This window comes from Gastrolobium bilobum, unplaced genomic scaffold (assembly GCF_033153095.1).
Source record: "Gastrolobium bilobum isolate Gb01-03AN ecotype WA unplaced genomic scaffold, APGP_CSIRO_Gbil_v1 utg20371, whole genome shotgun sequence".
Classification (NCBI taxonomy): domain Eukaryota; kingdom Viridiplantae; phylum Streptophyta; class Magnoliopsida; order Fabales; family Fabaceae; genus Gastrolobium; species Gastrolobium bilobum.
In genome coordinates, this window is record NW_026898065.1 from 134,568 (window position 1) to 158,737 (window position 24,170).

General features: G+C 30.5%; 1 protein-coding gene across 1 annotated transcript; it reads right to left on the reverse strand.

Moving 5' to 3' along the window:
- Positions 1-14,107: 14,107 nt before the first annotated feature.
- Positions 14,108-17,860, reverse strand: LOC133312548 (extensin-1-like). Its single transcript, XM_061513765.1, has 5 exons — positions 17,774-17,860; positions 15,797-15,829; positions 14,738-15,176; positions 14,498-14,599; positions 14,108-14,301 (listed from the first exon to the last, which is right to left on the reverse strand). The coding sequence occupies exons 1-5, from the start codon at positions 17,858-17,860 to the stop codon at positions 14,117-14,119; spliced, it is 846 nt and encodes a 281-aa protein (XP_061369749.1). The 3' UTR covers positions 14,108-14,116.
- Between the last annotated feature and the right edge of the window lie 6,310 nt (positions 17,861-24,170).

The window sequence follows — 24,170 nt, forward strand, 5'->3', positions numbered from 1 at the left end:
TTCTGGAGCAGGGACCAGAAAGGATGGAAGAGGTGTAAAGGGGTAGCTAGTGAGTGTTAATCCAAGCAAGTAGCAACTACAAGATCATGTGTTATATAAAGATGAGAAGTTGAGAGAGATAAGAAAAAGTTGGGTACGGTACCAGAAGAAATGGTTTAGGTGTTAGGCTGGCTAAATAAAACCTCACTGTGTCCTAAGCTGATTCAAACAGCTTCCACCCACGTGCCTACACATTTTTTGTCTACCAAATTACCATATCTAGTTCTCATAAGAGTGTGTGTTGCTACTAATCTATGCTTCTGAACACAAGGCCTGCCTTTCAGAATTTGAACCAAACCCATACTATAGGTGTCAGAATTCATGACATATCATGTGACGACATCAAACTCACCGGTCAAAGTATTATTTGGATCAAGATTTGGGGTCGGTGTCGATTGAGGTTAACAACTCGTGTAACATGAATACAAATATACTTAACACAAATATCATATGACTTTAAAAATGAATCGAACTCTGACATTAATATATTTTATGGGAAATAATTTTTTAAAAGAATTACTTATATAATAAAAATAAAATTATAAGTGAAATTTATAGGTAAGATGAGATACAAAAAAATTGATATTAATTTTCTTATATTGTAAAAAAAAATTATCTCATGTAATAAAAATAAAATTACAAGTAAAATCGATAGATAAGAAAAGGTAAAAAAATAAAGACGAGATCCATTATTTTTTTTATGTATGTAATTATTTCTCTTATATAATATAAGAGAAATATAACCAATATAATTTGTTTTACGAATTAATACAATAAAACTTAAATAATATATTAATATCAAAGCTTGTCAATTGTTATGGTAGTAGACGTAACACAAATAATTTGTAAATATCAAAGTATATAATCTATTATGCGGATTGAATATTATTTTCATCAATATTGTTTTAATATGACACAATATAAATAATGGAAAAAATATTTCTGCAGTTATTGCAGATAACTTATCTATATTTATTTTCAAAACGACGTCGTATTGGTATTGAAATCTTAAAAAATTATAAATATAAAGACTATTATAACTCTGAAATAAATTAAAATTACAAAAATACCATGATTTTCGCTCAAAACGACATCGTATTGGACTTACTGCAGATAAGTTATCCGCAATAACTGCAGAAAAAGCGAACCCATAAATAATATGTAAGAAGATTAAAAGAAGTTAATTTCGTGTTTACAGAATGATATGTGACATAACACAAATTTTTTGTGTCAATTTTTGTCAAAATGAACACGAGACGAATTTAAAAATAAATCAACCCAAATACAAATTTTATATATCATACGAAGCGGATCATATTGAAAATTGTCACACTAATTAAAGCGAGTGTTGATCATCTAATTGGATTTGGTTTGAAATATGAGCTAAATATTTGCAAATGGATTAATGTTATTTATGTACGTCTTTTTCCACTTATTTTCATATTATATTTCAAAATAATAAAATGAAAATATACTTTTTAATACAATTTGTTTTTTTATATTAATAGGTGTGAGTAATAAATATAAAAAGGAAATAATGTGAGAAAATCATTTTTCTTGCTTATTTTCAAAATTTGGAAATCAAATAAACGACTAAAACTTGCACAAAAGATTAAATTGAATCGTCTATCCTTGTTTAATCTCATTGTAAATGTTTTTTTTTTTCAATTCATATCAATCTCTTGTCGTGAAAACATTTATTATAATCCGTACAATATATTTATACAAGAGAAAAATATTTATTATTTTAAAAAACATAATTTTGTGTTTTTTTAAATAAAATTATATTATTTTAATGCATAAGTGAATGAGAGAAAATATAAAAAAATAAACAATTATATGTATTTAAATAAATAAAATTATATATTTTTAAAATGACCAATAATTTTCCATTATACAAGTTATATAAGAAACATGGAAATGTAAAATTGGGGGGGGGGGGGGGGGGGGGAGTTAAGGGTACAACTTCTCGAACCATGTTTAACCAAAGGAGCCAGAACAAAACCAAATTAAAGGAAACAAAAGGAAGAGTGACCATTTTGTCACATTTGGCAAAAAAAAATTACCAGACTGCCACATCAACAGTAAATTTTGTCAAAATACCATGCTGTATCCTTAGCCGTCGTTGAAAGAGTCTGAAAATATAACTAATTCGCATTATCTTATCTTAACTCTTAATTATTTTCAGACTTCTTCAACGACGACTAAGGGTGCAGCGTGACATTTTGGCAAAATTTACTGTTAGCGTGGCAGTAAATTTTTTTGCCAAGTGTTGCAAAATGGTCATTCTTCCGAAACAAAAAGTCTATATAATTTTAATTGTTTTATTCGAACTTCAAAATTATAAACTAAATTATATTAAGATATTGTTAAAATCAAATCATACAATGAAAATTAAATTGAATTTGTTTTGAGTAGGTAGTTTGTGGGAACAAGAATCTTCACATGCTAATCATTAATATGATAATTTTGTTATGAAAAGTTTAAAATAATTGTAATAAAATTTATCATTATTCAAGTAGAACTTATTAACTTTAGATATAATTGATAATGTTAATAAGGAAATAAGATATTTTTACTATCAAATATTTTTCTACTAACTTATTATCACTTTCTCATTGTTGAATCTTATTTTTTAACCGATAATCTCTAGAAAAAATTAAAAAAAATAATAATAATATATTTTTCAAAATATATAGTTATATTAAAGTGATAATGAATTAATAATTGAAATATTTGATACTAAGAATATTAATTCAAACATTTGATAGTAATTGAAACATTTGATAGTAATTGAAACATTTGTAAGTTATTCAAATCCGAACAAATCCCAAACATATAGTCACATCACGTACATGGTCTGTGTACAGCTCATAGTGTGCAGTGGACATGACAAAAAAATGGAGGCACAGGGTCCAAACATTGGCTGTCACCGTACTCGTCATTTAACCCTTTTTTATTTTCTCTCTTGCTTTCAAGTCAACTTTATGAAGTGGAAAACAACTCTCTGATGGGTTGCAGAGATTGCAATTATCATCACAATGGAGGAGCGGTGCAGTATTCTCGATACTTGTGTCCAATTTGTAAAACTATCATGATTGGGGAGCATGCCAGCCAGGAAAATCATGATGAAAACAATAATAGTAAGAGTTCATATAATTTCATATTACATAAGGGAAGATTTATCATGTTATAAACATATATATGATTGGGCTAGCCAATTAAAAAAAGAGTATCACTGTTTTTAATAAGTCTATTAAAAATAAAATTACTTTCACATTGCATAAGAATAATTTTTTCCTAATAATAATACTTCAGCGTACATTACTTATGTCCATTCTATCTTATTTGGATATAAATTTTTATATTGTATAAGATGATATCTTATTCAACAATATATATATATATATATATATATATATATATATATATATATATATATATATAAAGAATAACATAAATAAATGAGTTTATTCATTTTTTATGTATTATATAAAACAATTGATTTCAAGAAATAAGAGAAATTATATTTCCATCTTATTTATAGGATTAATATTTCTTATGTTGTAAGAGATAATTTTATTTCCTATACATACATAAAAGTGTATGGGACCCATGTGAGATTATGTAAAAATAAGAGAGAAATAAAAAATATGAGTCTCACATGTTTTTATGAGTGTATAAGAGATAAAATTGTCACGAAATTATTATTTTTACATTCTAATTTGGGAGAGATCTTTCAATGCAATGATACTATATGCCCTTCTATTCATTTGATGACACTTGAACAAAAATAATAATAATCTTTTTTATTCCATACATATGTCATAGCCACCGTTGGATTTTGATTGGCTTGTCCCACTGAGTAAAAGTGTTATTAAACTCGACTCAGGCATCGACCCGGTCAGAGTACTGGGTCACTGGTTGGACCGGTTAACCCCGATAAATATATATATGTGTGTGTGGGGGTTAGGATCATTTTACACCAGTGTAAATTGCACTATCAATCTTATCCATTGATTCCGTTTGTATCTAACGGCTTAATTTTTTTTAGTAATATGAGCCATTGTATATAAATATATGAACATACAAATTTAATTATATTCTTCATATATAAAATGAGTTAAACAATGTTTACTAGATAAGTTAAAAAAATTACACAATCACACATTTACAAGTTCATAAAGCACAAAAATAATGAAAATGCACGCTATTATTATATCAATTTAAATTGTAACTTGGAATCTCATAGCGTATTTCTCAATGACATTCAAAAGGTCTGACATTGTGAACTCATATTTTTCAAACTCATCTACATTGAAATGACATATGTCACATTCTCTTAATTTATTGTTCCGCAAATTACTTTAATATTGGAAGTTGAAATTGGAGGTCATTGTAGAAGAGTATACTACTAGCAAATAAAATTACAAAAAAATTTAAAATGAATTCTACACTTTTTTATGACAAGATGATACAAGATGGTTTTTATTTTGTTTTTGTCTTTTGTTTTTATAAAAATGTATGACCCGATCGGGTCACCGAGTTTAGCCGGGTTTGACCAGGTCTGATATATGTCTCGTCTGATGCTTGACTCGAACTGATTTGTCGGGTTTCGAATTGGGCCGGGTTTCACAACATTGTTGAGTGGTGAGTGGGGCGGTAGCTCTTAAATAATTTCGCTAATTTGGGGACACTTTTTCCATACCACCGGGGTACATACACTCCTCCCCAAATTGGAAAATTTTCAGGACACAAAGGGAAATACTAAAAAAGTTATAGAATGAAATGGTATCCAATTTTGCTAATTTTGAAAAAAGAGAGTATCGAGTTCAGTACACCCGTGCTATTAAAAAAAACTTTTGGTGTATGGTAGGTAGTTTAAGTTCTAATCTAACACTATTCATTTTTTTTTTCAAGGAAAACAAGATTGCTCCATTCCTATTTTTCCAAATGATTGTATACAAGAATGTTAGAAAGATATAATATAAAATCATAAAAGACTCATTATGTATTGAATTAAGATTTTAGGTTAAATTGATACTTCTCTTATTATTATAGCTTCCATGATTATGGAGTCACAAATTTGATTTACACTGATCCACTTTATAGTAAAATTAAGTTAATATAAGTACGAGCATGATACAATATTCATGCTTTAAGTCCAATTGACTTTCATGCAAAGGGATGTTGGAGAGAAATTGTAAAGAACAATTTCAACACATATCTCTCTGAGAAACTCCTCACACAAGAGCCTTTTGGACCTGAAGTATGGATATTGCATAGGCTAATTTTTTGGTTCTACCTTGTGCTTTACTTAATCACTAGAAAGTGGGGGTGAAGAGAATTAAACACATGATTTCACTATCACATAAACTCTAATACCATGATAAAATAAACAATTTAACTCAATAACTTAAGTTTATAGGTGATGGCCTATCCTATAATGCATGGACACACGATTTCAAAAAAAAATTGTGTATCAGACACCGACACGCGGTCAACGCTTCAATACGCTCCAACACGAGGTCAACTTTTTTCGACATGTGATCAACGCTTCGACACGCATCCGACACGTTTTTTGTTTTTTTTTTTTTAAGGTCTAATTTTTTTTATTAATTAAAAATAAAAAATTAATTTATAAGTCAACTTTTTCTATTATGGAATTTGACATAAAAATTAACAAGGTATGAAAAATTACTTTTGCTTTATATTTATGCTATGAAATTTGAATATTTGATTGGTTATATGACTTGTTGTGGACTATTTTATGTATTAAATATAAATTATATTATATATATTAAAAATATTATTTAACATCAAAACGTGTCATAACCTGTCGAAATATGACATTTTTTAGAATTGACGTGTCGGCGTGTCGTATCGTGTTGTGTCACATGCCCGTGTCGGTGTCGGTGCAACGTAGGGTCTATCAATGATTTTTTTTTTTGTTATCGATCTATCAATGTTTTTTTATATATATTATATCTATCTAATAGAAATATTAAATTTATTTATGAATCTTCACTTACAAATTTAAACCATTAGGCAAGATAGTTGCTTTACGAAGACTTTGTAAATTATTCATTATATTTTTGATAATTAACTTTTATTATATTTTATCATAAATTTTAAATATTATTGTTTGAAACGTTAATCAATAAATACTATTATTATTTTATAAAAACTAAGACACATGGCACCGCCATTTTTGTTTCTTCGTTAGATTCGTGGTTCGTTTTTTTTTTTTTTTTTACATATATAATTTGGAGGTTTTTTCATTCAACCTTTTTTTGTCACTTTGTCCTTGTAATATGGCTCCAAAGCATATTTCTTATTTGAACAACACGTGTATTGAGTTTCGCAATATAGAGACACGTCCTATGATCCACAAATTTTTTTTAAAAAATTATTTAAGACAAAGTTTGAACTCTCTTAAATAAATTCTTAGAAGTTCAGTTACCAACTAAGCTGTCGTTAGCTTTTACATGGTTTGCTTTTTTAAGTCATGCGTGTTTATCCCGCTAAATTGCCAAATTAGTTCCTTCTATTGCAGAGAATTTACTAGATCAGTTCTATGCCAACCCTGTATATGTTTGAAATGGCCCTGACATACTTGGCCTAAGATGCATCGTAAATTTCCCTATAAAATAATGAATGCATACATCTGATTAAGAGAAAGTGAGATAAGATATTTTGAAGGGAAGTATTATAATTTATTTGAAATTAATAATTTATTAATTGGTATAACTAAATAAATTGTAATTATTAAATAAATAAAAATTAACAACTGATATAAAGAATATGACTTTTTAATCTTAAAATCTCCCTCCCCTATTTTGAACGGAGTTAAGAGATTCAAGTAACTGCTGACTTATTGGGTTAAATTATTGAATTTTGCAGACAAAATTACAGTTTAATAATAGACTAAAGTTTTTTTTGGTCCTTGACAAAAAATATGATTCAGCTTTCGTCCCTTACAAAAAAAAAACTCATATCGATTCTTTTTTTGGACTAAATTAAGTCTTCATTGAATTTCTAAGGGACCACATTTTCAAAGAACTGAAATTATAGAGGGATCAAATTTTTTTTTTGTAAGGGACGAGAGTGGAGATCATATTTTTTGTTAGAGATCCAAAAGAACTTTATTCTTAATAATAAAAGACATGTTTGAGGTATATATAAAGGGAAAAAAACTTTTCTATTGTTGGAGAGTGTTTTTCCCTCCTACAGACGCATTGGAAGCAACATTGTTATCTTTTTTTTTGTTTTAATAAGTAGTGAGCTCCATCACTGTGTGTCTGTAATAGAAAAATTATCTATACATTATGTAATACAGGTAGTATATAATGTAACTTTAAAATGAACTCTAGTAAAGCTGTCAAAAAACCCTTTAGCCTTAGGGGCAGCGCATTAGGCCCCACAAGTAGCCCTATTAAATTTAGCTCTCTTTGCTAAAGGGCCATTGTTGTCCTAGCCCGTTGAAGCCCTCTCATTTTGAGGGCTAGGTTGGGAATGGCCCAAGGGCCACGTATATTTCATTCTTTTCACTTTGAGAAAAAAGAAAAGAAACATTCTTCATTTTTCGTTCTTGACGCAGAGTCACAAATTCTTTCTGCCTCGTTGTTTTGATTAGTTATCGCTATTCTCGCTCTTCCTTTAATGCCTTTTGGATTTCGATTAAGTATTTCAGTCCATGTGGCCCAATATCATTGTGGGCTTTTTAGCCCTAACTCACATGAGCTAGGGTTAAATAGGTCGGGCTGACCTATTTTGACAGTTCTAAACTCTATTTTTATTTAGATTTCAAAAGTTACACTATGTACTGCTGCTAGAGATATATAAAACTATTAAAGTAGCCTCATTCACCAACTTAAGCTTTTGGGTTGAATTAGTTCTTTACATGGTATCTAAGTCTTGGTGTCACAGGATCGATCCTTAACTACATAAATATTTTTTGTATATACATTGAGCAGAGTAATATATATAATTTTTTTGTTTATAAACTACATTATGTATTTCGAGTAGTATATCTTATTTGAGCATGTACTACCCATAATACATGGCATAGTTTGTCAAAATTTATAAACAAAAAATTTATAAATATAATGTATCCATTTAAACATACTTTCATATTCAAAAGCAAATCGGTGTTAAAAAAACAAAACATAAACCGCCAATTCAAATGAAGTTTCCCACAACATATTCCATTCGATGCATCCTTTCATGCATTGATGGAGAGAAATGGCTACAGTTTTTTTTTCTTTCAAAAGAAAATAAAATAAAACACCGGTGGTTACAAAAACCGACACTTTTCCAGTATTAAAGACATTGTCCCCTTTTCTCTCAATCAATGCAATACAAACAATAACCATAAATAACATAAATGCTTGATGGCAATGAATTTGCGATGAAGATTTATTAATTGAATCTTTCACATATGCAAATTGCAAAGGAAAAGGATGTGTCATTTAAAGTGACACACTTTATATATATTTTTTATTTTCATAAGGAGGTGATATCTATATCTTTAAAAAAAAAATTCACTCATTCTTTCTCTCGTGATTTATCTCTTTCTCTCACTTAAAATGACACAACTTTGTGTCTTTTAAAATGATAAACACTTTTTTCAATTGCAAAATATATAACAAGACTAAACCAAAGGGAGCGTTTGGTAGAGGTTTTTGTTGTAGATGCCCAGGTAACTTCCACTGATATTCTCTCTTGACCATGTTTGGTACAAAAGCCAAAAAAATATAACCAAGCAAATCCTTTGCCCAGCATTTTGGTTTCTTTGCAAAATTTGAAGAAATTTTATGTTTCAGAAAACCACTTGTGATGTGGTATTTTGGAGTTTGCTGAAAAATGGAGAAAATGAGCACAAAATGGAGACAAAAATGACCCTGAGATGTACTGTTGGTATCAATCTCTTTCCTTTATTTGAGATTCAAAAATTAAAGAGGTTACTTTTGTAATTTTAACACATTTTTCCATCAATATTTTACCTTCAACCAAACATAGACTTAGAAAACTTAATTAATTTTCCCTGTAATATTTTGTCCTATCAAATAACTTTTTTTCAACTTTATCAGCAAAATTTACTTTCCTACCATTTCATCAATAATTATATTTATCTAGTTAAAAAAATGTTCTCCTGTATCAAACGTCGCTGGAAGTCTTCTACAAAATAGAAGGCAACACCACTATATGCATGATCAAGTATAGGATAAGGCCTGATAGTATAAAGTCTGATTGTATAAGACCTGATTGAATTTTAATATTATCCAACGTTTGGCACGATATTGTATAAAATAATATATTATATAAGATAATATCATCTAGTATTTGGTAATGCACTGTATAATACTATATATGAAAAAAACACATGTTTTTAATAAAAATATCCTTTAATAAAGAATTTATATAATTCTTCAAAAAATGTCATATAATATTAATTTTTATAAAAATTTATTGATCAGTGAGTTCAAAATATAAATTAATTTTTATAAAAATAAAAATATTCAATATTTTAAAAATTAATATATTGAAAAATAATTTTTATTTTAATAGATTAATATTAAAATAACATATTAATTTTTGAGAATTACATTAGTCATGTTAATACATCAATTTCTTATCAGGCCTTATCCCTCACCCTTAGGTCGGATTAAGTTATACATCATTTTAATGTATTAAGGGATTTTGCTGTATAAGCTTATATTATACGATGGTCACACCAAACAACTGAAAATGTCATAACGTATAGTATAAGCTTATACTAGCATGCCTTATACGTCACACCAAACAAGCCCTTATAATTCATACAAATATTGTCTTAAGATTGTTAGGAAAATGATGTAAAAATCATTGAAAGAAGATAATCTATATTAGAGAAATTATTTCGACAATATTCACAATTCCATGAAATCCACATTAAAAATTGAAACATAAAATAATACACAGTTAAAGCATACCATACGAAAATATATGAATGCATCAATGAAAAATTTGAGCCCAGTGTTAGATATTGTGTCTTTAAGACAATATTATCCCCTCTATGGTGCCCAAGATTCGTCGACAATTGTTTCTCAGGATAGAACGAATTACTTCTATTCTTGTGGTAGCATCTCCATATTGAATAGTCTCATTGAACTCAACATATCTCTGACCAATCGAACTAGAGTACAATAATGCAAATGCAATGGAAAAAACTATTATAAAAAATCCTGATTCTCTATATATTCACAGGAAACTTAAGGTCATGATTCAAAAGGAACTATTTATCGATGAAACAACACATCTGTTCGACGACAAAAATACATACCTTTTTTTTTATAAACAAATAAGTACCTTTTCAAATCAAATTTCTTATTCATAAAAATAATTAATTTAAAAAAATTAATTCCAACACAAACATTAAACCCATAATTTTATGTGTAACACATTTTCAATGCAAGTTTTGCCAATGCACGTGGCTGTCACTGTAAACAAATAAATAGTAATTTTGGAAACCCAAGTAGTTAGAGAGATTATGTTTATTCTAAGAGAAAGTGAATAACTGAATTAAGTTCAGGTCAAATATATATCTTCATATGTACCTTCCACTGGAGTCACATAAAAATTATACGTATTACCTGATGTGTAAGTTGCAATATCGCCCAATATTCAAAGCAGGACATGTGATATCATGTGCAATGCCTAAGACCCTGAATAACTCAATGGTCGACAGACATGTCTTTGCAGTTAGATTTAGCGATGAACTAGTTTAATTGATCCATATCTGCATTAGATATATGATATTTTTTTAAACTAGATCTGAGTGATGGAGTAATTTAATTCCAACTTGAAAGAAGCCGAAAAAACTATTCAATTCCAACTTGAAAGAAGCCGATAATACTATTCAATTCCAACTTGAAAGAAGCCGAGAATACTGCATTGGACATCTTAACTGCATTGCTGTCTTTCTACAAATCAGAAGATTTTTTTTTTACCAACTGTAATTGTCTCATGAAATGGGTCGGTTCCGATATCTCCACAAACTTTAATTCTTTGAATCGATTACGAGACTAATCCTGAATCGGGGCTTAGTTACAATTAAAACTCTTTCACTACAAGAAAACTGGTATTTGGGGTGTGTGTAGTGTTTAGTGGGTGTGTGTGTTGCAGTTCGATTCTCATGTACTTCAAAAAAAAAGAAAACTGGTATATGGAGGCTGTTTATTCGACGCGGTTTCACTTAAACCGCCTCTAATTGATACATAGAGGCGGTATTTTCGGCGGTTTAATTGATTCGAGACGGTTGACGTGAAACCGCTTCCAAATGTAAATTAGAGGCGGTTAAAATAACCGCCTCCATTTACCATTCAGAGATTGAAACCGCCTCTAATTGCTACCTTCAGAGGCGGTTAAACCATAACCACCTCCAAATGTATATTAGACGCTGTTAAAATAACCGCTTCTATTGACCATTTAGAGGCAGTTGAGATATAATCGTCTATAAATGTAGCAATTAGAGGCAGTTTGAATGTAACCGTCACTGAATTGTAAATAGAGGCTGTTATTTTAACCGCCTCTAATATACATTTGGAGGCGATTTCTCGTCAACCGCCTCAAAATATACATTAAAAATGGTTAAAATAACCGTCTCCAAAGTATATTTAGAGGCGGTTCATGATCTTTCAGACAGTGTGATTTGTAACATCCCGAGTGTTGACAATTGTATGGTTAGTGGAAGAGCTAATGTACAATTGAATGTATGGTTAGTGGAAGAGCTAGCGTACTATCAGCGGGAGGGGTACATAAATGAATTGAATAACACCGGAAAGAGAGGGATTCCAGAGATTGTGCTGGTATAGGACAGCACAGCTGATGATAGCTTATAAGAATTAATTGGTACTACGTATACTAACAAGATGCATCTTCTTTTCGGTAACCCGGAACGGAAGAACTCCATAGTTAAGCGTGCTTGACTTGGAGCAATTCTGGGATGGGTGACCTCCTGGGAAGTTTTCCCGGGAAGTGTGCGAGTGAGGAAAAAGCACACTGAAAAGTCTCGTGTTAGTATGTGGGGATAGTCGTCGATTCTTGAAGCGGCCGGGCGTTACAAGATTCAAAGAGGAAAATCTCTTTGTTCAGCCGTTGGATCGTCCTCAAATTTGATTAATATGTTCTTCTCTTGTAATACTTTAATTTAACCGTTCAGATCGTCCTCAAATTTGATTAATGTGGTCTTCTCTTGTAATACTTTAATCTAACCGTTCTGATTTTTAAGTTGAATTATCTGGTGTTATATATAAATTTCTAAAGATGATTGTTGCACATTGAAAAAAACCATCTCACCTTCACTTTGAAGTCCCACATTGAATTTCACTTGTTCTTCTTTCTCCATTCCCTTCTATATTACAACCCACTAACACACACATATACAAAATTCAATAAGTTATTTATATTCAACTAATAACAATTATATTAACTTTTAAAATTATTTTTTTAAAAACTATATTAACTAATCACTATCAAAAATTATATTAAAAATAAAAATTATATTAAATTTTAAAAGTAACAATTTTAATAATAAAAATTAAGAATTTATATAATTTTAACCATTTGGAGGCGGTTACACGTTATTTGGAGGCAGTTAATATAACCGCCTCAGATTGTCTTTCGGAGGCGGTTAAAATAACCGCCTAAGATTATCTTTTGTAGGCGGTAGTGAGGCGGTTAAAATAACCGCCTCAGAATATGTTTTGAAGGCGGTTAGAATAAATGCCTCAGATTCTGACTCAGATTTTCATGTAGAGGCGATTATTCCAGCGGTTTTAAAAAACTTCCGTGTTTTGCCTCGCGATGGTGTTAAACGAGACGGTTTATGAATCGCCGAACCACCGCCTCTAAATGCAAATATAATCGTCTCGAAAATTCAATTTTCGTGTAGTGTTTGTCCCTTGCCAAATATGTATTTGGTGGTAACTGAATTACATCCTCTAAGTCTGTGTTACCAACTGAATTACATCCAGTAAGTAAAGACTTCATTATTTAAGCACAATAATAACTCTGAGATTATTAGTATATAATTTGGACTCATTAAATATATTATTTTATATAAATCATCCAGTATTCGGTCATTAATTGCGTCGACTAATCCGGATTCGAGTAAGATAATACCATAAGGGCGAAAAGCTCATCCTACCTAGTTTTAATACAATTATATACTTAAAACTGTAATTCGAGATCACTAATTAAGTTAGAACAATTCATTACTAATTAATTCACGTGCTTAGTGATATATATTTACTCTTTTGACTTCTATGTGGTATCTAAGTCCTTGTTCCTATTTTTATTTTGAAAATCAAAATGTATTTTTCCTTACATATTGTCCAAAGTTTCATTCCTATGTTCATGTTATTTTTTTGTAATGAGATGAAAGCGTACGTAGAAGACAAGACTCCATGCAAATCATTCTGGGTAGACCTACATTTATTCTCTATTAACAATACTACTGCACTCTATAAGAGGGTTATAGTAAATAACAATGTCCCAACTCTGAGTATTAGCATGTCCTGCCAGCCAATCTGCGAAGCTGTTAGCTTCTCTAAAAGCATGTGTTAGTTGTGTAGTTCACAAGCCTGTTGAACTGGGGAAACAAGTTATCCAGCCAAAATTGAGTCTCCTTCCCATCCCCAATAAGAATTAGAGAGAGAGAGAGAGAGAGAGAGAGAGGTGACATGGTGCGAAGTTTTGGAGACTTTGAAAAAGCAATAAAGTAAAAATATTTCATTTCAGAAAGATGTGCCAAAGAAAGAATCAAATTTACCGAGGTCATGTTCATATTAATTGTAGTCCTGAATTTCAGACAACAAATACATCCTTTGCATTAATTATATGAACCTCTTTCTGGACCACATGGATCACATAGACAACACGAGCAGTATTGAACTAATTGAATAACACCATAACATGTATAATTACCTTCTGAGTAACTCAGTTATTGAATACACTAGAAATTTAAACCACATATAAATAATTCAAACTCAATTACTACAACAAAAGCTTAATTAATTAGGCACTAGATAGGTTTCTATGGGCACTTGTATTTGTTGCCATGAGTCAACATATTAGTGTAACATTTGCCACACATTTCGCGGTTACCATAAGTTCCTGGAGGGACACATTTGCAGCGGTCACAGCAAGCCGTGCATGCCCTCATGCACACTCTTTTCCTTCTTTGCTTTTGGCACCTATGAGCACACAGTGGAATGCAATCTGCCCATAAAAAAAATCATGAGTATTAATCATTCATCAGATCATATTAAAAAGTTAGCACACATTAAGAATCAGTTCTGAATAACATTAATTAAAACTATGTGAAAATTAGCACATAAAATGTGATTATTTCATTAATTACAACAGAGCCAAGAGAAGAGAGTTATTAAGGGAATTTTATAAAGTACCCACTTACCCTTCTTGGATTTAACAATGGGAGGTGGTGGAGCTGAAGCAACAGGGGGCTTCACTACTGGTGGAGGTGGAGTAGGTGCCTTAATTGGTGGCGGTGGCGGTGGTGGAGTATGTGCCTTAATTGGTGGCGGTGGTGGAGAATGTGCCTTAACTGGTGGTGGTGGTGGTGGTGGTGGAGAATGTGCCTTAACTGGTGGCGGTGGCGGAGTATGTGCCTTAATTGGTGGTGGTGGTGGAGTATGTGCCTTAACTGGTGGTGGTGGTGGTGGCGGTGGAGAATGTGCCTTAATTGGTGGTGGTGGTGGAGTATGTGCCTTAACTGGTGGTGGTGGTGGTGGCGGTGGCGGTGGAGAATGTGCCTTAATTGGTGGCGGTGGTGGAGGAGTATGTGCCTTAACGGGTGGTGGTGGCGGTGGTGGAGTGTGTGCCTTAATTGGTGGTGGGGGAGGAATATGTGCCTTAACTGGTGGTGGTGGTGGTGGTGGAGGAGGAGTATGTGCCTTCACTGGTGGCGGTGGCGGTGGTGGAGTATGTGCCTTAACTGATGGTGGTGGAGGAGGAGTATGTGCCTTAACTGGTGGCGGTGGTGGAGTATGTGCCTTAATTGGCGGCGGCGGCGGTGGAGTTGATGCCTTCACCGGTGGCGGTGGTGGAGGATTTGAAGGACTTGCAAAGTTCACCTGCGTACCACAATGCCAAATTTGTAGCACTTTTAACATGAAAAATGCTATTTTCTAAACACTCGTACACTCTAGGCTTTTGCATTTGTCCGAGCCAAAATTAAGATGTGAAATTGTGAATATACAAATACAAAAAGTGAATTAATTCTATCTATAATAAATAGAAAAAACAAAAACAATAAGAAACAATAAGGGCGTCTAGGATCATTGATTTAACATAACTTCCGTGTCTATCTCAAGGAGATATTTTCCTTTTAAATAAAGGTAGGAAAATTGAGAAGATTTAACTAAAAATACAAAGTAATGAAAAATACTAACAGTGTGCTATACTTTTAACTATACCCTTTAATGTTCTTCCATTAGTCTTTAAATTTTCTTCTATGTGAAGGCATTATGAAGAAAACCAGAATGCGAAAAAATGAGCATGTTCAATAGTGTACAGAAAGGACTAGAAAAACACATGGAGTTGTTAATCTGTTTCCACTGTCAATAAATAAATGAAAAACGAAATCATACAGATAGTGACAATAGTTCATGAAATGAACTTTTAAATAAGGATGTTCAGATACCAAAAGGGAATAAAAAAAATGGAAAGGAAAAATTTGCATGTGTAAACTTACCACTATCTTGAGATCTTCATTATATGAAAATACCTGCACATCAAGATATTAAAAGTAAAGGTGGGGTATTCAAGTTTAAAATGGGCTTAGAATGAAGAAAATAAATTACTTTTCACTTTCAAACGATGAATGAGTGGAAAGTTAAAAGTAGAATTGTAAAGAACCATTTCAACCTAAAACTTTAAGGTATTGAGTGAAGGTACATTAATGATTTTATATTTCTCTAACACGCTCCCTCGTACGAAATCTTACTGGACTTGAAGGGTGGACAATGCACAAACTCTCCTACATGTGCTTAATAAAATCCACAATACTTAATTATTCATTAATTAAATGAAGGGCAGTGAGGATCGAAGTCGTGACATCGAGACGCTCTGATACAATGTAAAAAATCAATTCAACCCAAGTGGCCCTGTGGTTCTTTAAATGGAGTTTATGATGGTATTAGATAAGGAGTGATCAAATGATCATGAGTTCGATCCTCGCCTCACCCACTTTCAAGTGAAATTAAGAAAAGCACAAGGTAGACCATAAAAAATAAGTTTGTGCAGCACAAGGCAAACAAAAAATAGACTTGTGTCATATTCATGCTTCAAGTCCAAAAGACTCTTTCTCGAGGAGATGTGTTCGAAATTTTAAAATTAATTTAACCTCGTACTAATGTCTTGAGATTTTGAGTTGAAACGACATTTAACAAGAATAAAGAAATATACCTTTGTGGCTACCAAGAGAAAAATGGACAGAAGAAGAATGGATTTGGAAGCCATTTCTGGTGGAGCAGGGACCAGAGAGGATGGAAGAGGTGTAAAGGGCTAGCTAGTGAGTGTTAATCCAAGCAATTATAAGATAGAGTGTTATATAGAGATGAAGGATGACGTGAGAGATAAGAAAAAGTTGGGAACGGTACCAGAAGAAATGGTTTAGGTGTTAGGCCGGCTAAATAATGCCTCACTGTGCCCTAAGCTCACTTAAACAGCTTTTACCCACATGCCTACACATTTTTTGTCCACTAAACTAGCTTATCTAGTTCATAAGAGTGTGTGTTGCTACTAATCTAAAGCGTATGAACCCATACTTTGGGTGTTTGACGGAATAAATTTTTGGTGCTACTGTTGCATCAAATATTCAGTATATTTCACCAATAAAAATATTACATGTCAGTTAAAGTTTAATTTTTTCTGTTAATTTTTTTTTCTCTCCTATGATGTGTAATATTCTCATTGGTGAGATGCACTGAATCTTGGTGCAACAGTAGCACCAAAAATTCATTCCATGTGACGACATCTTAGTTTGACAAAATTCACCGGTCAAAGTATTATTTGGATCAAGATTTAGGCGGGTAGCAATTCGGGTTCACAAGTCATGATACAATGAATACGAATATACTTAATACAAATATCAAATGAATTTGAAAATGAATCAAACTCTTTGACACTAATATGATTTATTTATTTTACGGATTGAAACAACATAATATAAATAATTTGTCAATTTCAAAGTTTGTCGCTTATTATATTGACACGATATGACACAAATAATATATAAGAAGATTAATATAAAGTAATTTTGTATTTGCAGAAAGATATATGACACAATACAAATTTTTTAATATCAATATTTTTTAGTATATAATATCAATTTTTGTTAACATAAACATGAAACTAATTTGAAAATAAATCAACCTAAGCATATTTTTCATATTGTGTGAGCAGATCATATTGAAAATTGTCAAGGTAATTAAAGGGAGTGTTGATAATCGGCAAAAAAATTTAAATATTGTTTTTTTAATAAATAATTATACAAATGTAATCGTTTTAAGATTATTTACGTCAGGTACAGCAGTCAAACATGCTCACATAGAACACAGTCAAATACACTCACTTGCGACTTGACTAGGAGAGTGACACACCCAACAGAGAGGTGTTCTCCCTTGTCTATATACATAAGAGATAGTGAGAAGTGGGGTGGAAATATTACCGAATCTTTGTGAATGGAAGAGTTTCCACAAATTGGCAAAGGTTCTGCTCGCGAAGAATTGGCATTGTTGTTGTCGTTTTTGCCCATGTCGTTGAAAGGTGAAAACTTTGAAGAGATTTGGACGAAACGATGGCGATTTAGGGACAGGGGAAGAAGGAACGATGACTTAAGAGTGATGTGTCGTGAAGTTAGCATAAGGATTTGCAATTTATCTGGCCCCACATGAATTTGATTCATATCAAATTTAATTACATGACACAAATAATTTCAAATTAATGAATAGAAATGGACTAATTAAAATAAATATGTAATTACGAAAATTTTCTATTTGAATATATAATTATCTCTCCTAACTCTACCAGCCAAATTCATTTTTAGAAAATTTGAAAATCTATCAAAATTGATTTCATTTATTTTTTTAAAATAACAATACATGGGATAGAATATTGTGACACACAAATAATCATCTATGAAGTACGAACACATGTCTTTTTTTTCCTTGTTGGACACGTTCTGACACATATGTTTTGGGACACGCGATCAACACTCTGACACACATACTTTATGAGATCAACATTTTCTAACACGTGGTTTATGTTCGTGCAAATCTAAATTTCATTTTATTTTATCTTTTAATTAAATATGAAAATTTAATCGATAAATCAAACATTTTCTGCTATAAAATTTGATATGAAAAATTACTTTTTCTTTATATTTATGTTATGAAATTTGAATATTTAGTTGATTACATGACTTATTATCGGCTGCTATATGTATTAAATTTAAACTATATTATATATATTAAAATTAATAAATAGTAAGGAAGCTTTATCAAAAAGAAATTTTTTTAGAGAAATAAGAGAGAGAGGGAATAAAAGAGCGGAGTCTTAGGAATTTTTGATGAAAATCTATTAAAAGAAAAGTAGATAAAGAAAAAAAGATAAAAGTGAATATTAAGTTGAGAATAATTTTTTTTTTCTGTCTTTGCTTTAAAATATAAATGATATGATAGTGTTATTTTTATGGGTTTGAAGTTTGTCATTTTAAATGACATAAGTTATATCATTTTAGGAGAGAGATAGACACAAAAAATAGGAATCATGGGAGAAAAAGTGAGAGCTTTTATAACTTAAATTTTAAATAAAAAATATTATTTTATGTCTATCTCTCTCCTAAAATAACATAATTTTATGTCATTTAGAATGACAAACACATTTCCCTATTTTTATTATTTTTTTCCTTTTCTTTCGATGAGATACCGTATTCTAGTTACTGAAATTTATATTTTCAAAAAGTAGAATTCTATAATTATATAATTTATGGGTAAAGGATTTCTCCAGTCAATGGAGATAAGTTATCTCCGGTGAGCCCAAAATGACGACGTTTTGGGACGGAAATTAAGGTATTTTTGTAATTATAATTTATTACAGGGTTATATTAGTCTTTAGCATTATAATTTTTTAATTTTATAACCCTAAAACGATGTCATTTTGAACTCACCGGAGATAACCTTATTTTCAGTGACTGGAGAAATGCTTTTCCCATAATTTATATAGGAAAAATGTTTGTCATTTTAAATGACACAAAATTATGTCATTTTTAATAAAACTATGTCGCTTTGATGTATTTTTACTATAATCATAAGGATCTTTACTATGAATGTTTCTGATCATAACAATGATTTTCTGTTTATTAATTTAGGTTTAAACGTTTCTATGGTATCATTGTTGTAAATTCAAATTTTTTTGTGAGAGATAAAATATGTCAAATGACGTGTCATTACTTAGATCTCGAAAAATTATGTGGAATCAAAAAAAAATTACCTAATTCGGACGCTCGAGTCAAAAGTTATGGACTTCCAAAATTTTATGGTTAAACTGTTGACTTTTGTGCCACGTGGCTGCACCTGGTGAAACACGCCCCACATGAGAGTGTCTCTCTCCTCAAACACGCCTCAATGAGGAGTGTCTCTCTCCAACCGGTCACACCCCTTTGCAATGTTATTAAAATCGGTCCGGTCATTGACGTGGTCGAGGTACTGGGTCACTGGTTTAACTAGTGGGTCACTGGTTCAATCGCATGACTCGATAATTATATGTAATTCTATAATCTATATTAAAAAATTATGACCATACTCAAATATCTTTAAAAATGATAAAAATTTCAAATATTTTAATATAAAAATAATAAATCACATATTATTATCCAATCAAACAAAATAATAATAATCGTGATACAAGGCTTTAAGTTCAGAAAACGATATCTCTAACTATAAATCAAATCAAAATTTGCTGAAATTGAAATAATATTAGTGTTGTAGGTACATAATTTATGTAAGTCAATAAGCAAAAAAATATTCAAATATGTCCATTATGATTTCTTTTTTGAAAAAAAAAAATGGATTTTTTTTAGGACCGGGCTGGGTCACCGGTTTTCATGAAACCGGCCGGGTCTGACCGGTTCTGTTGCATGGTCGGTCGTTGCTTCAACCGGACCGGTTATATGACCAGTTTACCAGTTTCCGAATCGTCCCGGCCGGGTCGGTTTGGTTTTATTAAAACTGCGAACGTGTTTGACTGCTATACCTACATAACTAATTTCAAAATAACTATATTTACGTAATTATTTATTAAAAAAACAATATTTAAATTTTTTTGTTGTAATTCAATTTGGTTTGAAACTTGAGCTAAATATTTGCAAATGGGTTAATGTTATTTACAGGTGTGAGTAACAAATGTAAAGTAGAAATAATGGGAGAAAATCATTTTTCTTGCTTATTTTCACAATTGGAAATCAAACAAACCACTAAAACTTGCACAAAAGATTAAATTGAATCGTGTATCCTTGTTTTTTTTTTTTTTGATAACATTAAGGGGCGAAGCTCCAAACAAAAACAAACTAACAACCAGAAACAAAAAATAACTATCCAGGGTCTATACCCCTACAAGAGGAGATTCCCTGATCCTTGTTTAATTTCATTGTAAATTATGTTTTTTTTTTTCAATTCATATCAATATCTTGTCGATGACAACAGTTATTACAATCCGTTATATTATATATATATATATATATATATATATATATATATATATATATATATATATATATATATAAATATTTATCATTTTAAATGACATAACTGTATTATTTTAAATGAAATTATATTATTTTGATATATAAGTGGAGGAGAGAATGTAAAAAATTACTAATTATGAATCAAAAAGAAGTAATTTCATTTAAAATGATATAGAGTTATATCATTTAAAATGACAAATATTTTTCTCTTATACTAGTTATATATGAAACAGAAAAATGTAAAATTTTGGGGAAAAAACAAAAGTTATGTGGCACTGATAATTCAAAAAATCAGACATGTCGTATCCAACACTCTCCGACATCCTATTACTTTGACATGCTCCGACATCTATAATATTTAATTTTTATTACATCTCATTAAAAATTGATTGATATTTTAGCAAACTGATATTATAAAAATTAAAAATGAATACCAAATAAATTTTATTGGAGTGCATAAGAGATTTTCAATTTAAAAATATAATAGTAAATATTTACATCTTATGTTTCTTTGTAAAATTGATAGGTATTATAAGTTTAGTTTCATTTTTTTGTTAAATTATTGAATATTACATATAATATACACTATATATATTAAAAATATTATTTAATATTAAAATATTTCAAAATCTAATATTTTTTGAATTAACATGTCAAAGTATCAGATGATACCTTGTTTGGCATCGGTATCAATGCAACTTAAGGGTACAACTTCTCGAACAATATTAAGCGAAGGAGCTAGAACAAAACCACAGGAAAAAAAAAATCTTTATAATTTTGTTTGTTTTATTCGATCTTCAAAATTATAAACTAAATTATCTTAACATATTCTTAAAATCAAATCACACAATGAAAATTCAATTGAATTTGTTTTGAGTATCTAGTTTGTGGGAACAAGAATCTTCACATGCTAATCATTAATATGATAATTTTATGTTGTGAAGAAATTAAAATAATTGTAATAAAATTTATTAATATTTATGCAGAATTTATTAACTTTATATATAATTGATGGAAAAAATTCATTTACAAACTTTTTTTACAAATTACACTAAGTATGACGACAGGTCATACACTCTTGATTAAAGTATGACCGGTCATACTTAGTATAATTTATAAACAAAAAATTTGTGAACATAACATTTTCTATAATTGATAATACAGAAAAATGTTTGTCCTTTTAAATGACACAACTTATATCATTTCACTCTCACAAAGAGGTGGGACCCACACCTTTATATTTTTTTGTCCACTCTCTCCTCCTTTATCTATCTCTTTCTCTCACTTAAAATGATATAACTTTACATCCTTTAAAATGATACATATTTTTTTCTTGAAAATATATGTTAATAAGTAAGTTAACATTATTCAAATCCGAACAAATCCCAAGCAGTTGCTTCATGTACATGGTCTGTTCACAGCTCATAGTAGGGGTGTTCGCGATATGGATTGAATCGATTTTGGAAGTAAAAATCATTTAATCCAATCCCTTCGGTTTGATCATGTGATTATTTATTCGGTTTGGATTTTTTTTAAAATCCGATCCGATCCAATTCATTTTTTTTTTCAGTTTTAATTGGATGGATTTTTGATTTTTTGAAAATCTTAAAATGTGTTTTATTATTATTGTGCAAATAATATATTTTGTATATATTGGCTTCGTAAATTTTATTTTTTTTGAAATACAAAAGTATCAGTAAATGATAATATAATTTTTTTTTGACAATGAGATATAAAGCAGATGGAATTTTGTTGATTAGTTGTGACTGAGTTCTTTCTTGAGTTTAGTTTATGGGTTAATGGATCTTGAGTTTAGAAATTTTTGAACTATAATTGGGGGAAGACCCAAGTAGGTAGAGTGATATTAATATATTGGATCGGTTTGGATTGGATCGACTTTCATCAACCAATCCAAAAATTGATCCAATCCAATTAAAATTTGCGGATTTTTTTTTATTTTTGATTTCGGTTAATGATTTTTTGGTTCGATCACCGCGATTTGAATCGATTTATATCGGTTGATAAACACCCTGTCACATAAGATGCTATGGACATCGAATTTTTTTGGGTGCTATTATTCAGTAGTCCCCATTTTTTAAAAAGGAAAGTTTTATCCCGTTTAAATTAATATTTTTATCTTTATTTTCATTTAAATTCCAATTTTTTATCCTTTACCAAAAATTTGTTGTGGGCATCACAAAAATTAGGAGGCACAGGGTCGAAACAATGGCTGTCAGCGTACTGGTTATTTAACCCCTTTTTTTTCTCTCTCTCTTGCTTTCAAGTCAACTCTATGAAGAGGAAAACACCTCTTTGATGAGATGTTTTTTTTTTTTTAATACAAGAAAGTTTAAGTGAGGGTAGACATCGGTATTTTACTAGAGTCAGGGAAGACCTTCCAATCTCTTTGAAGATTTCTGGGAGAGATTACATATCACCCACCAACAAAGTTCTCCTATGAAAAAAATTATTAATTTATCCTATTTTTATTTTTATAGTTATTTTCTTTTATATTTTCTCTTTCTCCTTTTGAAAACCGAAGTACCTATTTCCAAAGTATTGAAAATGTGATTCTCAAGGAAATATTGAATACATGGAATGTACCTACTCGAATATATCTTTTTTCCAAATGGAAAAATTACATTTTCATTTATATCCCTTTTTTTCCTATTAAATCCCAATTTATTTCTCATTAGATAAAAATACACCTACATATGATATACAAAAGGTTTTCTCACTCGTGAGATGAGTTTTAGATATTGCAATTATTATCATAATTAGATGTGGCAAAACGAGATTCTTGTCCCACCATAAGTTCGTTAAGAAATATGTTACGTTGACTTGTCCCGTCTTAAAAGAGGAGCTACAAAACTCAGCGCGCCTTACCTCATTTAAGTGGGCCGGGAAAATTGGAGGGCTGGGGTGGGGGCGAGTTTGAAAAACTCAGCCCGTCCCACCCCATTTGGCAGGCAGGGTGGACGGACCGAGCTGTTTTGCCACCTCTAATCACACTGGAGAAGTGATGACAATCTTCTTGATACTTGTGTCCAATTTGTAAAAGGCATAAAACTTTCATGATTGGGGAGCATGTCAGCTAGGATGACGATAATAAAAAATAATAAGAATAATACTTCGAGACACATTGCTTATGTGTCTATTATATGAGTTTAAATTTTTTTACTGAATAAAATTATTTTCTATATACATAAAAATATTAGCTTTCAACTTCTCTTATTATATAGGAGATGCTTTGAAATTTTCTGACGGTGCATTTTTTTTTTTTACAAAATAAAGAAACTGACATGAAAAATGAATTGAGAAT